Source organism: Xiphophorus hellerii, chromosome 15 (genome assembly GCF_003331165.1).
Source record: "Xiphophorus hellerii strain 12219 chromosome 15, Xiphophorus_hellerii-4.1, whole genome shotgun sequence".
NCBI classification, from domain to species: Eukaryota; Metazoa; Chordata; class Actinopteri; order Cyprinodontiformes; family Poeciliidae; genus Xiphophorus; species Xiphophorus hellerii.
In genome coordinates this window covers 5,293,756-5,311,829 of record NC_045686.1, presented here as the reverse complement: position 1 = coordinate 5,311,829, position 18,074 = coordinate 5,293,756, and the positions used below count along the sequence as shown (strand labels likewise).

Sequence of the window (18,074 nt, the reverse complement as noted above, 5' to 3'; positions counted from 1 at the left end):
AATATAAAAGGTCAAATAAAATCTATAAAACTGATAACTCTGGTATTTTTGATTAATTTTATTACTAAAATATGATACATAAATTCATAAAAAATTACATTTATTTTCTTGATTTAAAGTCAAGTTATATTAGTGAGCTAAATTTTAACTATTAGAAAATAAAATAGGGTTAGAGTTACCCTAAACCTTTATACTTATATAAATCTTGATTCCAGGAAATTTAATTAATCCCCATAAGAAAGACATGAAGACAAGTTTAATGCAAAGATTATATAAATATTTATTTACTGTTTCAACAAATTTAATATTTAATTTTGTGTCTTTTTAGCGTAAAAATTTCAGAGGAATGTGAAAATCCTGCAGATTTAACAACGCGTCAGGCGGAGTTTTATTGTGACAGGCTGCAGGACGGGAAGTTAAATGCTGTAAATGCTGTTTCATCACTTGACTGAGTTCAACTTTTACTGGCTGATTTTACCCAGAATCCCCTGATCTGAGATCAGATCTTCAACCAATGAAACCAGGTGAAATCGGAGGCTCCGCCCACATCCGCTCACCTGGCTGCTCAGGTAACCTGCACTAGCACACCGACGCTCACCGAACCAGAAACCAGAAAACCTACTCTCTGCTCTCCATTTACAGTTTTTATTCCATTTCAGATCTCTTTCCTGGACACAATCCTGTTGCCATGGAGACGGGTCCTCTTCCGCTGACCTGGAAACACAATAAGTCATGACAACACTCAGATGTTATTCCCTGAACGCAGACTGCCAGGCTGAGGCGGCGCACCACCAGCCAGAAGTTTGAAACGGAAAATTTTAACAGAAAAACAAAAAAATAAAAAATCAAATCAAATCAAACACCTGTATGATGATGTCATAACCAATGACATCACACACCTGGACTCACCTCACTGTACAACACATCCTGTCTTCTGCTTGGGGCTTTGGGGTCTGATGCAGTCACGGAGTCCTGCAACAAGAAGGGACGATCTGATTGGTCGGTTTGTGGATGAACAGAACCGTTTGGTTCTGGCAGGTTTGGTCCGGTCCACTCTGATTAAGATACGCAGCAGAACCAGGAATCCCTGGAGCCAAAGGAACCAGGAGCCTCATGAACAAAGAGCTGAAGAGCTTCCTAATAAAACATGGAGGATTCAGATAAAGATGCAAAAACAACAGAGTTAGCAAAACTCAACATCTTAAGAACTCAAACCAGGAGCGAAAAATCAAACCCAACGAATCAATTCCTGGAGAACCAACCGCTAAGGAAGCTGTGCAATGACAGATCTGAGCCTGCAGAGGGCGACATTATGTGTTGCGTATCAACATGGTGGAAATTAGCGCTTTAGCATTTGGTTTTGCTAAATTACAATGACGTATTAGGATCATTAAAGATAGAAAGCAAAACAGAGGAGTACATTTCTGGCAAAAACCTCAGAAATGTTTAGATTAACATCAGAAATTTCCACCCCTCCAAAAAAAAAACAACAAAAAAAAAGCAAAAAAAAAGGAAATTACTGACTTCCATAAGTTGCAAATTTGCGACAAAAAAGTCAGAAATTTTGAGATTAATCTCATACATGTAGAAAAAAACTTGAAAATTTCTGAGTTTCAGAAGTTGAAAATGTTGAAACTCAGAAATGTAAAGTTTATTTGAATTTAGAGATTAATCTCAAAATTTCCGAGTTTCTTCTAGAAAATGACCTCAGGAATTGGACCTGAAATTGTCCCTCTGGGGCTGCCACTGGTTTCCCAGCAGTCTTTGTACATGAGGCCTCTGGTCTGCGTATTTTAATCAGACAGTAAAGGATTTAGCGTTAGTCTGATCTTCATCTCAGATTTGTTCTGCAGATTTTCTAACATTTGTTACGAAGCAGCTGATTGGCTGAGAGGAGAACCGTTGACATGGGTTGATGTTTGGTCGTCAAACCCGATTCAGAAAGAACTGGAGATGACATGCAGAGACGTAGAATCACTGATGGGATTATTTGGGATTAAAGCGAACAGAGGCTCTGTCTGAGTCGGGTTCTACCTCGGGTGGGGGGCGCACGGGTTCAGACCCGGGAGGAAACCAGACCCACATCCTCTGGGTTTGTCCCGGCTTCTTAAGATATTGACACAATAACACATGAACAATGAAATTCAGAGGCATATAAACATAAACATGGAGTTTCCATGGCAATAATCAGGACTTAATGACATAAAGTCAAGCTGTTATGTTATCTAAAGCAGCAATAGGGAGGGGAGGGATCTGCTTTTTTCTATGGATGAAAATACTTAAAAATAAATTAGTTTGATGTATTGCTAAGCTACGTCAGCTTGGGGCTAAGCTAAGTGTGCTAAACGTCTTCAAAGATAAGCTAAAAATGAGCTCCAGTAGGATTAGCAGAAGTTGCCACCAGTTGGGATTTGAGCCGCGGTTAGCGGCAGTTTTTAAGCCGCTAACCGCGGGTCTTCAGAGTGCAAGTCTAAGTCAAGTCTAACAAATTTCTTGCTCAACTAAACCGCTAAAGTTTAGAAGCAGGAGGCTCCATCTGTGCAGACCAAGGTTGTTGCCGCAGTTGATTGAAGCTCCAGTCTTCACCAGCAGGGGGAGACACTTGCACAGCAACTAAAAACTACTGTTATAGATTAAGGTTGTGTCGGTTGCCATGCCAACAGGCAGAAACCCTTCTGTCCGTTAAACGAGCTCATCTCTGCTGCTCGGACGTTTCTGTACCTTTTGGTCGGATCTGGTGCGTTCTCCTGCTGGGACTTTCGCCGCTCTCCGGTCCGATTCCTCTCACTTCTGACGAGGTGATGTACTCAAAGTCCGACCCATCCGCCATGCTCAGGCTGCTCTGGTCTCTGCTTGGTGCCGGGCGCTCTGCGCCGGGCTGGACTCCCTTCAGTCCTGAGGAACCTTGGGTTTCCAGACCCGAGTCCTCCAAAGACTCCTGACGCCTGCGCCTGGTCTCCTCTGCAGGTGTTTGTGGGTTCTGGTTCTTTGGTGGTTCTGCTGACCCGGGATCAGGACTCGTTCCAGAGGGTGAGGCCGTCGCAGATTGGTTGGAAGTGGAGGAAATGGCAGGAGTTTGGACCGCCTCCAACGGCTTCTTTGATTGGCCAGAACTTCCTGGATGGGAGGGCGGAACTTCCTGGATTGGAGTCATTCCAGATGTCTTCTGTGATTGGCTAGAAAGAGGGGAGTCGGGGTCCTCAACGGCCTTTGACCTCCGTATGGTCCCGGGATGCGCTGAAACACAGCAATGGGATCAGATTCAGAGCTGAAGATCCGACGGGACATCACTGTTTATCTGACAGCGCAAACGGTGACCCAGACACCAACTCTGACAGATAATCTGTAGAGATTAAATTAGCTAATCAAGCACTGCTGTTAGCTTAGCTAATAGCAGCAGTAGCTAGTCTACCACAGAGACCTCATTAATAATCGCAGAGCAAACATAAAGTCAGAAAACACAATAACGCAGCAAATGTTTGCTTGTTTTTTGGTGTTGAATCCTGATGCATTAGTGGAGCTGTTGTCAGTCAGTTGCTATGGAAACAGGTCTGTTTGTAGCGTCTGACTAGTTTTGAGTCATTCTTTAAGGTTTTCTCTTGTTATTTTCCGCTGTGGCTCTGAATCCCACCTTCACCTCCTGCTTTCATTTAGTTAACGGTTTTACTGCAGCAGCGCCGCTATGGATGGAAAATAATCGGATTTTTTCCCTCCATCGTTGTTCGCATGCGTGACATTTTGGGATGTAAATCATACCGTGCACCGTGTCTGCAGAAACAAGAAGTGACCCCCGGCGCTGACCCCTGCTGCCCCTGCGGGACGGCGTTCTGGTCTTCTTCAGGGCATGGCCCTTCCGGATCTCGGCCATCAGGTTGTCGATGATGCAGCCTTCGTCTTGCTGGTTCACCTCCCTCCTTACTGCAAGACGAGTATCGGTCACCTGCAGCCACGCCCTCTTCTCTGATTGGTCGAGGCTGAAGGCGGGACTCACCCATCCTGCCGGAGTCTCCTTTGAGCTTCTTCTCCTCCTCTCTCTCCTTCCTCTTCTTCTCCAGCTCTCTCCAGTTTTCGTTCTCCTGTCAGGTGAAACGAACCGGATGTTTTGTTTTGTGATGATGTCATCCTGATGATGTCATAACCAACTGTGATTGGCTGCTCACCTTGAAGGCTTTGAGGAACAGCCCTCTGAAGGTCTTGATGGTCCCAAAAAGGTCGTCGAGGGAAAAGGTGCCGACGTCTTCGCACAGGTAGTCCGCCAGGTCCCGCCTCCTGTCCTCCACAGAGGTCATGACCTTCTGCAGATGCTCACACACCTGCAGGCTCTCCTGGAGGAAAAGGAAAACAGTCACGATGCGAGCGATACGAGGCGACGGCGAGGGGGCGGGGCCTGATGACTCACCTGGATGGTGGACAGGTACTGCTCCTTTATGTCCTCAGAGGAAGAGGAAACTTTCTTCTCAGAGCTTTTGAGCCGTTTGGACAGAGAGGAGTACTCAGACTGGATGGACTCCATGTTCACTCTGCAACCAGAACAGCAGGAGAGTTTATTCTAGAGTTTGTTCTAGAGTATATTCTAGAGTTTGTTCCAGAGTTTGTTCCAGAGTTTATTCCAGAGTTTATTCCAGAGTTTGTTCTAGAGTTTATTCTAGAGTTTGTTCCAGAGTTTGTTCCAGAGTTTGTTCTAGAGTTTATTCTAGAGTTTGTTCCAGAGTTTGTTCCAGAGTTTGTTCCAGAGTTTGTTCCAGAGTTTGTTCCAGAGTTTATTCTAGAGTTTGTTCCAGAGTTTGTTCCAGAGTTTGTTCCAGAGTTTGTTCTAGAGTTTGTTCTAGAGTTTGTTCCAGAGTTTATTCTAGAGCTTGTTCCAGAGTTTATTCTAGAGTTTGTTCCAGAGTTTCGGGGTATTCAATGTTTTCAGGACCATCTGCTGGCCAGCTAACTAGCTACATAGACTCAACACAGCTACATAGATAACTAGATATGTAGATATATAACTAGCTACCTAAACATCTAGCAACCTAGAAAGCTACCTAGATAGATGAACTGGCTACACAATTATCTACATAGATAACTAGTTATAGCTAGATAGATAATTTACAAGTCGATAGTTTTACTCTCGGTGCAATAACAGTTTTTTATACAAATGGTTTATTAATGCTGCTGCCATGAACAAACTGTTTTTACATCATTAACACTCGTTTAGTTTGCTCACTACAGGAGTGAATTTTGGTCTAAAATAGATTTTATGCCTCATTTTATCCATTTGTTACACATTAATGTATATTTACACAGATCTCCCAGGATGACACATAAAGACCTCCGTTTGAAATGGAAAGTAATTTCTTTAAAGTGAATAAATCTGAGTGGAGATGAGTTGGTCCGTTTACCCAGAAGCCTTTTCACAGATGTGCAGGTCATCAGGCAGGTTGAGCAGGTCAGGATGGTCCTCCTCCACCTCCTGGGGTCAGATTAAAATCTCAGGTTATGTAATCTGTGTCCAGCATGAGCAGCATGAGCAGAGCGCCCCTGCCTGTACCTCCAGGATGTGGTGCAGCAGCGTGATCCTGGACTTGTTGGCTTTAGTTTCAGTCAGTCGGAGCAAAGTGCCAATTTTAAAGCCGTCAGCGTTCCCAGTGTGAGTTCCCTGAAGCAAAACATATTAAATTAGCAGATTACAGCTGATTGTTCGCCTGGATTCATCATCTTTACGGAAACAGAAAGCGGTTACGTAGTTGAGGAAGTTCCCGACGCTGAGGATGAGTTTGCAGAAGCTGGGCAGCCGGGAGCTTTCCCTGACACCTGAACACACCAAACATCACGATTTCACACAGACACGGAGGAATGAAGCATCAGCTCCTGTGTCAAAATAATCACCTTAAAAATGCCTGAACACGATAAAAACAGAAAATCTCTACAAGCGTTTTGGTCTCATTTCTAGTGCAATCGTTTCTAAAAACAACTTCTCAGCAAATGGAGGAAGCTTGTTTTCATCAGTCATTCCCTAAAATTGATGAACAAGTTTTAGTTCCACTGGCAGATGACTTAACTTATAACATGGGAAAAATAACTTGTTATAAGTGAATTTATCTAATAATTTTTCCATCAATTTAAAGCATTATTTACTAACCATTTCCTCCTATATTTGCTAAAATGTTACTTGTAAGTTGGTCAAATGTATTGAGATATTTGAACGAGAAACTGGAGCTAAATAGTTTCTTCCTGTCTGAATCTGAACTCTGGTGGTTCACATGAACACCAGGGGGCGCCAAATCTCTAACTGTGTCCCTGTGGAGAACTCTTCTTCAGGTGTTTTCAGGTTTTATTTTGTGTGTAGATTCTGTAAATACAGACTTTGGCAGGCCCGGTCCAGAAGTTCAGCTTTGGGTTTCAGAGTCTCCAACACACAGCTGCTCTCTTCACACAGCAGCATGCACTCGATCCGCAGCGCGTAGCTACACACACACACACACACAGTCATCAGCAGGAGAAAAGCGTGCAGGTGAATCATTACGTCAGCAGACAGGTGGCGCTGTTCTCTTACCTGGGCACGTTCAGCAGCTGCAGGTAAAACTGATCCACTGACGCCATCTTGTCTCTGTCTTCCTGGTTGGACTTCAGGTTTTCTATCTGAGGACGGACAGGTGAGACAAACAGCTGAGGCGTCAACGTGTGGACAAGTTGTGGGACATTAAAGGTGGAACAGCTGCAGGTCAGGTAAGAGACAGGTGAAAGCCAAACCCCACCTCCTGACCAAATCTGAAAGCTTCCTCTGAAGTGGGCGGAGCCAATAAACCCAGAGTTGCGTGTTAACGACTTATTGTCAAAAAGCAACTAGAGTCAAATATAGAGACTAGAAACTTCAGACTTTTGTTTCCCAAAGTTGATTAGCGATAAATCAAGAAACTTTTTCAAACAGTGAATTACACAAATGTAGCAAATTTTTTCAAAAAGGCATCGAGCGACAAACCAGAGATTTTTTCTGTTATTGGCGTGAGGTATCGCGCTAATCGTCTGTTGAACTCTGACCTCGTGTTTCTCTGGAAGCAGTTTGATCAGCTGTTTGAGGATTTCCACATCGAACTTGGATCGGTCTCCGTTCTGGATCAGAGACACAAACTCCGCATGGGAACTTCAGCAGAAACAGAGCAGAAGAATCGATCAACAACTGAAAACCAGGAAGTGCAAAAACAGAGGAGCGTTTCTATTGGCTGGGCGCCTCACCATCTGAACTGCTTCAGGAAGATGTTGAGGTTCAGGCTTTTCTTGGGGTCAATGAAGGAAATCTGTGGACAAGGAGACAACAGACGGACAACGGGTCAAATGATGTCTTCAAGACCACAGAATCCCTGAACCGACATTCTCCACCTCTTTGGACTCTGTTCTGGTCTTGGTTCTGGTTTTGGTTTCAGTTGGAGGCAGACTGAAGAGCTGCTCGATGCTGCAGTAATCTGGTTCCACCGATTCTGACGATGACGACGTCCAGAGAGACTGATGATCTGCGGACAGACGAAGAGTCCAGAACCTGACCGGGTCCAAACAAGTCAGAGTTAAGGTGGGAGAACGTCCGCTAGCTCACCAGTTACCACTCTGGACGGGAGTTTCTGCCAGTTCAGCTTCTTCATCCGCAGGGTTGGGCAGGGGGCGGGGCTTGAGTGGTGGGCGGGGCTAGAATAGGCGCTGCCTAAAGTCTGGACCGAACGAGCGGCGATCATTTCCATTGGTGGAGGTGGTGGGATCCCCATGCCAGGTAAAGGTGGAGGTGGTGGAGGTCCAGTGCCTGGTAGTGGTGGAGGTGGTGGGATCCCCATGCCAGGTAAAGGTGGAGGCGGTGGAGGCGGTGGAGGCGGAGCTCCAAAGCCTGGTAAAGGTGGAGCAGGAGGAGATAGAAGAGGTGGAAGAGGAGGTGGAGGAGGAGGAAGCAGAAGAAGTGGAACTCCATTGGCTGGTAAAGGTGGTGGAGGTGGAGGACAACCAGCTCCAGGGGGCGGAGCCTGTTTCTCTGCCAACAGCTCTAATTGGCCAGGAGGGCAGCTGACCGTTAGGGTCTGCACCGCCCTGTCCACCGTTCTGACCTTCTTATTGGATGACAGATACTTTTGGGGGAGGAGCCTATCCAGCAGCGAATCACCGGGGCCTAAATCAGCTGGAAACAGATTCAGACACGCTCACATCCAGTCGTCTCTGACTGATAACAGCAAATACACAGAGACCCTCTGGACCCGCCTTCTGGCCCAGAACCTGAAACTGGACTCACTGTTCTGGGCCAGCAACGTGGCTCGATCGGTCAGCACCTCCAGAGCCAGCCAGATGTCGTTTCTCTTTGGGTCCAGCATCGACAAGGCCTGAAGGATGGAAAGCAGCTGGACTGAGGACGGACAGCTGGACACCTGGAGACCAAGGAGAGGACGGTGAGACAGAACCAGTTCTTCACCTCAGCAACAACCAGGACCGGTCAATGATCAGAACCGCCAGCTGAAAAGTTAGATTCGCTAGCCCTAAGCACTAATCACAAAAATTAGTTCTGCTAATGCTACAGCCTGATGTTAATGCTAAACTGCCATATCAACATGGTATTTAGCAGCTATTTAGCAGTTAGCTAATGCTAACGAGTTGGGGACGTTTCTGCTAATAGCAAAGCTAATTTTTAGCTTAGCACATTAGCACTTTTGCTCATTTTAAAAACATTTAGCACATTTGAGCTTCCAGTAAATTGTTTTTTTGATAAATTTGCTAATTTACTTTCAGATCAATAAAGTTTAGTTATGAACTGCTGAGAAGGTTTATTCATGCTCTTATTTTGAAGGACCTCTCTCTGTGTTCCTGGAGAAATTTCTTTGAGGTTTTTGAAGATGAATGAAGCTGAGCTGATGAAGAGGAGCGGACTGACCTTGGTGAAGAGCGAACTGAAGACTTCCTGGTGGTTGCTCATGTCGATCCCGCCGTACAGTCTCTCCATCTCTTCTTCGTCGTCCGCCATGGAGTCTACGAACGCATCGCACTGGACGTTGAGGTCCATGTCCTCCGTCTCTCTGGAAACGGAGGCAGAGACGTCACCAAGCCGCCGGTCTCTGGTTATGGAAGCCATGCAGAAACATTTACCTCAACTTGGGGAGCAGATCCAGCAGCTGCAGCCCTGAAACACAGCGAGCGTCATGGTGAGACTCAGAGTTTAGAGATCAACAGGTCCAACACCGTCCAACACCGTCCAACGCCTTTGGACCAGAACAAAACGCTCCAGCAGTCCGGTTAGCAGTGAGAGGACCAGACCCGCCGGCAGACAGCGATGGGCATCGTTTGAATTTGAACCGTTCCGGTTCCCAACGTTACGGTTCATCTGCACAGTTTAAACTCATCAACTTTAATTCTAAGAGTTTTTTGCCTTTTATGAACTTCACTTTTTTTCCACAGTTACAGGTACATAAATATCAGACATATGTGATTTAATATAAATGTTATAAATCTTTTTACAGGAGTAAATTTTGGCCACAGTTTATTTTTCAAAAGCTGATAGAAACACAAACATGAAGGATCACATTAACTGAACAATCTACATCATACAACGATGATTATGTTTAAAAATAGACAATAATCCATGAAACTGACCAATATAAACTTCTGAATTCAATTATTGAAAAAAAAAATCTTTATAAAAATTGTTTTGCTAGGTTTTCTGGCATTTAGCAAATAGAAATAATCTTGGTAATTCTAACTGACCAAGAACAAGAAATGTTTTGGTCTGATTTAACTGCAGATGGTGAAATAAAAATTTCTATTTTTATGTAAAATGTTTTATGTTTCAAACTCAAATTGTCCTGTTTCTTTGGTAGAAGAGTTGCTCGTCCTTTTTTTGTTTCCTTTTTTTATTGTTGAAATCTGAGATCAGCGAAAGACCAAAGAAAACCTGAGAACATCTGGAGGATCTTTCATCTGGAGCTACATGTGGCAGGAAAACGCAGAATGAGTCTAAACTTGCTCAGACATGAACTCAAGATGTTCCAGAGTCACAGAGAGCAGAACATGATCCATATGGATCCATCAATTAAAAACTTGTAATACTCGGCTGAACCTGATAGCGGGAGAATTTCCCACAACTGTTGTATGTTTGAAATGTCTGAGCTTGTTCTGCATCCTGTTCCCCTCCTGGCCTGTGGGGGGCGCTGCACCAAGAACCACTGAAGGAAACAACATGAAAACCTCTGAAGACACTGAGAGCAACTTCCTTCTTCACCAGATGGAAACAAGATGGAGGCGTCAGATTTTTTCTTTTTTGTCTCTGGCTAAAGACCACGAGCTAGCGCTAGGCTAGCATGTTTGTTTTGATTGCATTTACCCAGAATGCCCTGCGCTGTAGTCCACTTCCTGATCCAAACTGTTCAGAACTGAACTGGATGAAACTGAACTAAACCAAAACAAAACAAATAAAACGGATTTGAATCGAATTAAACCAAACGGAATCAAATGAAACAGAACCAGTTCTATTTGGTGAACTGAACCAAATAGAACTGATCATCTTCATTGATTTCCTGCCGTTTATTAAACTTTACATGAACGAAGCTCCCATCACTACAAAACGTTTTACATCATTCTGTTGAATATTTTTAAACTTCATCAACTAACAGTTTATTTTCTGAAAGTGATTCATTCCAGGACTAAAGAATCTCTTTCTCTGTATTTTTGTTTCAAACCACAGATTTTACAACTTCTAATTTGATGAGAGTCATAATCGTTTCAAAATCATTCATGACCTGAAGGGAACCACAGCCTGGTTTCATAAATAAACAAACTGACTGACATGAACCTGATAACCTGTTTCTGCTCCCAGTCAGTCCTAATTCTGAATAAAATGAATGCTGATTGGCTGAGGAGCGCCAAGCTCCGCCCATCTGAAGCATCGTACCAATGAACTCGTGTCTCAGTCGGTGTCTCTTGCGCAGGTCTTCCTGTCCCAGGATGAGGACGTTGATGGCGGCCATCATGGTGACCATGTAGGGGACGCAGTCAGTGGCCTGCAGTTCGTTCATGATGACGCTGAAGCGATACTGCTGCTTCTTCAGAACCTGGAGACGGAGACACAGCAGACCCAAAACGACCGAATCAGAGACTGGGTCCGTTCAGACTCTACGGAGGTCAACTGGGGTCAAAACGTTTGCTCAAAAGAAAAAAAATAAACTGAAAAAAAAAAGATTTCAAACTGAAAATTATTTTTAAGCTGGAAAGAAAAAACATTTGAAACAACAAAAAAAATTGAGCTTGAAAAACATAAACTGAAAATGAAGATTTTAAAACAATCTGAAACTGAAAAATAAAAAGGAAACTTAAAAACTATTTTGAAATTGAAAAAAGTTTCTAACTGAAAAAACAATTTTAAATGGATGCAGAGGAACCAGAGGAAGCAGGTAACTCAGCATGTTTGTGGCGAACCTTGTAGTTCTCGAAGGCGTCCAGGGTCAGGTGGCGACCCTGGGGGTCGAAGAGGGCGAGCGCCGCCAGCAGCTCAAACACCTGCATCTTCACCATCACGTTGGACGTGTCCAGCGCTGCAGGAGGACACATGGACAGGAGGTCAGAGAGCAGCGGCTCGGTCCAGGCCGCCACCGGGTCGGTCCCACGTCGGGCTCCAACCAGTTGGCAGAGGAACGATCAAATTACAAGAATAAAACATCAAGCAGGACTCCGTCAATTAGAGCATCTGAACATTCAAGTTCTACAATCATAAAAATCTCTGGTCTTCTGACCCGCTCTACACCGAACGCTTCTGTAGCTCCGTCTCTAAATGAATCACATCTGAAGTATTTCAAAACACGATTATGAAATGTTTACGGTAATGACTCCATTAATCTTTCAACATTCTGCCAAAGGCAGCGTCTGCCAAGTTCGGACTCCTTCCTAAACTCTCAGGTCTCGATTCGCTTCCCTTCATCCAACAGAACTAATTATTCAACACAGGGAGAGCGAATCATCCCTCTGTGTGTCAGAATGTATGGAAAGTTTGGTGGAAGGAGGATTATGGAGAGTTTTGGTAAAATGAAGGCTTCAGATTGTTTTATGAGGTTTGTTGGAGCCGTTTGGTCTCTTCTTGTTCCAACGGTTTTAGAACAGAAACACTCTGGGCTTTAAAGCTGAGACCCAAAAATCATTAAATCAATTTATCAAATGATTAAAACTGGAGAGAAAAGCCCAGAAAGTTTCCAGAACCAGAAGATGGAAACTTTAAACCGGATCAGAACAATAAGCAGAAACTTCCCTCAGGTTTTATCAGACAGCTGGTTTCACATCCACTTCCTACTTCCTGCTTCCTGCTTCCTAAATCCTACTTCCTACTTCTGGGAAACAGGAAGCAGGAACCAGATTAAGGTTCATGCTGGGAACAAACTGAACTGGAACCAGGACCAGAACCACAACCAGGACCAGACCCAGAAGAATGCCTGGATCCTCTGCATGGATCACATGAGGGCAGAAATGTTGCAGAGCTGCATTCTTGAAGCGCCACAGCAGCAGGTTGTCATGGTGACCAACATGTCGAGCTGCTTCCTGATGGTATCGGACCGGGCGGTGGTACCCACCCTGGGCCAGGGTCCGGATGTATCCCTCCTCGTTGTCCAGGATGAAGTCGAGTCCGGCGGACGAGTTCATGACGCTGCGGATGCACGACACGCAGGTGAGCTGCAGCAGCGCGTCGGGGATGCGGGCGCAGCCGCGCCCCGACAGCCGCTCCAGCGCCGCCATCAGCAGGTCCAAACCCTGCAGCTCCAGGAACTGGACCATCCACGACTTGTCGCTCTTCTCCAGGCGCCGCCGCAGACCCGAGTAGTTCACCACGGTGGGAACCTGCAGGCGACACGCCGCCACAGCACTGAGCTCATCAGGACTACTACGGCTGAAACGATTAATCGATTATCATCAACTAATTTAGTGGTCGATTAATCGTGATTAATCAATAACTGAAATGATCATCAACTAATCGATTAATCGTTAAGGTCCATGGGAGCTTAGCCTCGTTTGGGTTCAGGAAGTCAAACTCTGAATGAATTAAAGCCATCAAACTCAAGCGATTAATCATGATTAATCGATTACTGAAATAATCATCAACTAATTTAGAAATCGATTAATCGTTAACTGGAGCATCGCCGCCTGGAGGAGGTCGTTCCCACGGTGACCAGTCGGATGGTTCCTACCTGAAGCAGGCGGACGCACAGCTCCGGGTCGGCGTTCTCCAGGTTGGCCTCCAGCGATCCGTCCGGGTCATCGTCAGAACCTTTGGTTACTCGCTCCTTCACTGCGTCCCATTTGGTTCTGGACGCCATGACGACGGGAATCTGCAGAATCTGACCAAAGTTTATCAATCTGTCAGATTAAACGTCTGCAGGGAGGAGGAACAAAACCGAGCCTTCAGCTCCACTGGGAACCAATCTCTGTTTTCTGCTCGTTTATTCCGGATTAAATATTTAACTTCGTATCTCAACATGCCTGGAACCGTCAGTCACTGCTGACCCGCTTGTGTCTGAGGAATCCAGAACAATAAGTCTCTTTGTTCGGCCTCCAGAACCGGGCCCGGCTGCAGCTCGGTTCTGAACAGCAACAGGAAGGTTTAACTGGGATAAAAAACATGTTTAAGGATTTAAAGCAGTTCAGACTCACATTAAATTAAGTTTTCTGTGGGTCAGATTCCAGTCTGATGGTGAAGCAGCTTCATCAATAAATCTGCTTGTTTTTGTCGACTTGGAGTCTGAAGACTGACCACTTTAGCATTAGCTTCCACTAAATACAATGCTAGTGTAGCACTTTAGCATTAGCTTCCCTTGAAACCCCTTTAGCCATGACACTACGGCAGGGGTCTCAAACTCCAGTCCTTGAGGGTCCTGCAGTCCTGCAACTTTTAGATGAGCCTCTGCTGCACCACCTGAACAGAATAATTAGGTCATTAGCAAGGCTGGGAGAATTGATCTACACAAGGAGGAGGTAATTAAGCCATTTCATTCCAGTGTTTTGTACCTGTGGCACATCTAAAAACTGTAGGTCTGCGGCCCTCGAGGCCTGGAGTTTGAGACCCCTGCACTAAGGGTTTATCCCTTTCAGCAAGGGCTAAACCCTTTAGCTGAATAGTTTATCTACAATGCTAAAGCTTCAATGCGCTTTAGCATTGTAGCTTTTGTAGATAAAGCGCTAACGCTAATGGTAATGTAGCACATTAGCATTAGCTTCCACGTCGTCTGATTACAGAAACACTCTATAAATCCTCAGGAACAAGAATAATTTGAACTTTTAATAAGTATTTGATGAAGTTCGTCTAGTTACCCGTCCTTTGCTCTGAGACGTTTATTAATATGAAAACAGAAGTTACAGCGTCACCACCTCACACTAATGATAAATAATTACTCATCACCTGAGAAACACTGATGCAGGAAACAGAACCACCTGATCGGTTCTGAACCGAACCAGGTGTTCTGGTTCTGATCCGACCCTCAGCTTCATGGTCCATGTCTCCCCGCCTCACATTCTTACAGGAAATCACAGATTGCAGCAATAATTTCTGTAGGAGGTTGGGAAACACTGAATTCCTCTGCACTGAGGTGTGTGTGGGGGTGTGTGGGCGTGTGTGTGTGTGTGTGTGTGTGTGTGTGTGTGTGTGTGTCGGGTGGAGACATTCCTCCAGGACAGACGGGGTGGAGCTCAGATTCCTGTGATGAAGGCAGCAGGATAAAAATCTCTGGTCAGATTGATGAAATATTTTAAACATTTGCTGATGTTTCATCATCATCATCAGGAAACGATGAAAAACAATTTAAAATCTGTTCAGATCATAATTTACAACCTCTAGAAGTGTCTCTACAGAAAATAATTTAAATAATTAAATTATGATGAGGAAAAACAAGACCATTAAAATTTAATTATAAAATATAAATTTAAAGTTTAGGAACCATAAATGTGAAGTAACATTTATAAACAGGGACGTGTATTTCTGGGCCCAGAGTTGGAAAAGGACAGAATATCAGCACCAAAATTATTTTAGTCCGCTAACGCGCTAATAGCAGAGCTAATTTTTGCCTTCAGCTTTAGCTCTTCTGCTAACTTTGAAAATGTTTCACTGAGAACCCTGTTAGTGTAGCGCTTTAGCATTAGCTTCCACTACATACAGAGTTGGTGTAGCGCTTTAGCATTAGCTTCCACTACATACAGAGTTGGTGTAGCGCTTTAGCATTAGCTTCCACTACATACAGAGTTGGTGTAGCGCTTTAGCATTAGCTTCCACTACATACCGTAGCGCTTTAGCATTAGCAGGACTAAGGTTTCTGATTAGAGCTTTGTCTCAGAACCTCGATGTGAGTCTCAACACTAGAATAAATCGAGGAACCATCCATTTCAAAGACAAACCTCAGGGTCTGATCGGTCAATAAAACCAGAACGGATCCGGTTCCATGAGTCTGACTGCAGATGTTCTGGTTCTAGAAAACAACCAGAATCATTAAGACTAAAGAACTAAAGAAATGCTCTAAACATCCAGCCACAGATATTATGGGATGGTTCAGATCAAAACAGATTATTAGAATGGTCTAGCCCAGCGTTTCCCAATTCCGGTCCTCAGTACTGCTCTGCATGTTTTAGATGTGCCTTTATTCCAGAGCAGCTGATTCAAATGATTGCATGACCATCAAGTGCTGCAGAAACCTGTTGATCACCCATATATTCAATCCAGGTGTGTAGCAGGGCAGGGAGGCCTGAGGACCGGAATTGGGAAACGCTGGTCTAGCCAAAGTCCAGACCTGAATCCAAGTGAGGAGAACCTGCAGCTGTTCTCCATCCATCTAACTGAGCGTCTCTGTCGCATAAAATCCCAATAAAAGAGTAAATATTAAATGTAACATGTGGAAAGTTAACGGGGTGCGAATACTTTTTAATGCGGGCTTTGGGACCCATATGGGGCCCACTTACACCGACTGTCCCCTGGACACTGATAGGACAGAAATCTGATTAAAATCACACAAACAAAGTTAATATTGCGGGTTTAAAGTCCATGTTGACTTGAACTGATCGGTTAATCGATCTGAAGGACCAAAGACGGAGTCCATAACGCCGGTTCCGATAACCTCCAATCAGAACCCTCAGAGTGATGAAGCTCTGCTCGCACCTGAGGAAACTTTACCTGAGCGTCGACAGGTAAAACAAAAGAAAACAAAACATCCGGTTCTAATCCCGGGACGGGATGCGGTTCCGTTCCGTTAAAATGAGAGAAGTTGAGAAACAAACAAACCAGCGTTTGGATTCAAATGGACCCACCAGCGTTCTGCTCTAAAAACCCAAAACAAACCAGCAAAACTCCCAGAAACCAGGAAGAACCGAGCCGGTCGGAACCAGCGGGACTCCTTACCGTGAGGACCGCAGTTCGGCTGGGTCAGGATGAAGTCTGAGTGGAAACGAAGCATCAGAATCACTGCAGCTGATCTGCAGGAACTCCGCCCTCAGTGGGCGGGACCACGGGGCCACGTGGCGGCTTCCACCGGACAGGGTGGAAAATCTATAATCAATCATCAGCAATCAATAATCTGTCCCGATCCGCAGGAGGACGGGACTCAGTCTGGAATAATAATGAAACCCAGGAGCGATGCTGAGATCCTGGAGGCCCGGGGCCTCAGGGGCCCCTCAGTTACTGATGTAAACAATAGACATTAAATATGTCCAGAATTTATTTCCTCCATATTTCTTATGGCTTCTTTAATAAAATGAAAGCAAAAATAAATTTACCTGAAACCAAAAGTTTACATACAGCTTCTGTTAAATCAGAGGAAACATTTCCTGTTTCAGTTGGTTAATAAAATTATTTATATTTACTGCTAGAAATATAATCTGTCAGTTTTATTTATTAATGTATTCAATATTATAACTTTACAATAATATTTAATAAATTAGATTGAAAATATCAGCAGGTATTAAACATACAAACACTTTTCATTAAACACATTTCTGCATTAAATATGTTTTTCTCTGTGTCTGGTGGGATATTATGATCTTAAATGTTTTATATTTTCATTACATATCAGTAGGAAAATGATCATAATTAACAGAAATAAAAGCTTTAAACTTTAACGCGTTCATCTTTCACTTAGTGATGAAGTTCATGAAATAAATGGATTTTCTGATTTATTGAATTAAAACTGAACTAAACAGAAAGAAATTTGATTCTATTATAAAATCCATAAATGATAATCTAGTGGAAAAACAATATGAAGTTGAAATTATAAATGTTTTGGATCAAAAATATAAAATATATCTTTAAAACTGTGTAAAAGTATAATTTCAGTCATTTATTTTTTATATGTGACTTATTGCATAAAACCAACATTAAGTTTCTGTTTCTGAGAATTTTATATAAAATGAATATTAGAAAACTAATAAATTCTTTATTCAATCAAATCTTGAAAGTTATTTTAAAATACGCATTTAGTTTTAAATATGAGATGAGATTATTGCTAAATTTAAAAAAATGTCTTAATATCAAATGATAGAAATAAGTTTGATTTTTATAAGAAATTATTATTATTTAGTATTTTGGAAATAAAGCTCTATTATGAATCAATTCAAATCACTTTACAGTAAAATTCAGTCATACAGTTTAGATTTTAAATGAAGAAAAAAATATTTATACTTGATATTATTTTAATATGCATAGAGCCATGAAAATTTATTCTGTAATTATTGAGAATGAAGCAGATTTTTCACTAATGTTCAGTAAATAATGTGTTTGTGAATTAATGACTGAATTTATTAAATTAAAAATATTTCATTGACCCCCAGGTGAAGCCTCTCTGTCCCTCCAACGTAACGATGATCATAGTGAAACACTTTTATTTCTCCAGAAATTAAACTCTTCCTGTTCGTTAATCGTTTCTCCCTCGCTGAGCAGCTTTTCACATCAAATCACAACAAAAATGTTTATTAGCAGCTTCAGCTGCATCTGCAAAAGGTCTTAATACAGCTACAGGCAGCCTATCAGCAGCTTCCAGAGCTATGACATCACCCTCTTAAAGAGACAGAACTCTGTTTCTACCGTTTAGCTTAGCTTAGCTTAGCGATATTTTCCA

The 18,074-nt window shown here is 43.3% G+C and overlaps 1 protein-coding gene across 6 annotated transcripts; it reads right to left on the bottom strand.

Annotated features, from left to right (window-relative positions):
• Window positions 1–255: 255 nt before the first annotated feature.
• On the bottom strand, window positions 256–16,453 carry LOC116733883 (inverted formin-2-like). 6 transcript variants are annotated; one of them, XM_032584831.1, is made up of 24 exons: window positions 16,364–16,453; window positions 13,173–13,322; window positions 12,561–12,825; window positions 11,419–11,534; window positions 10,895–11,054; window positions 9,097–9,130; window positions 8,885–9,026; window positions 8,252–8,384; window positions 7,574–8,140; window positions 7,363–7,493; window positions 7,219–7,280; window positions 7,024–7,126; window positions 6,539–6,624; window positions 6,349–6,449; window positions 5,726–5,796; window positions 5,534–5,641; window positions 5,385–5,455; window positions 4,400–4,520; window positions 4,161–4,325; window positions 3,992–4,076; window positions 3,757–3,918; window positions 2,722–3,237; window positions 910–1,087; window positions 256–714 (listed from the first exon to the last, which is right to left on the bottom strand). In XM_032584831.1, the coding sequence occupies exons 2-23, from the start codon at window positions 13,299–13,301 to the stop codon at window positions 963–965; spliced, it is 3,453 nt and encodes a 1,150-aa protein (XP_032440722.1). In that variant the 5' UTR covers window positions 13,302–13,322; window positions 16,364–16,453; the 3' UTR covers window positions 256–714; window positions 910–962. The 6 variants fall into 6 exon arrangements, with proteins under 6 accessions (XP_032440722.1, XP_032440717.1, XP_032440716.1 ...); XM_032584826.1 differs by lacking the exon at window positions 16,364–16,453 and adding an exon at window positions 14,381–14,549 and having other exon boundaries at window positions 900–1,087; XM_032584825.1 differs by lacking the exon at window positions 16,364–16,453 and adding an exon at window positions 14,381–14,549.
• Window positions 16,454–18,074: the final 1,621 nt, after the last annotated feature.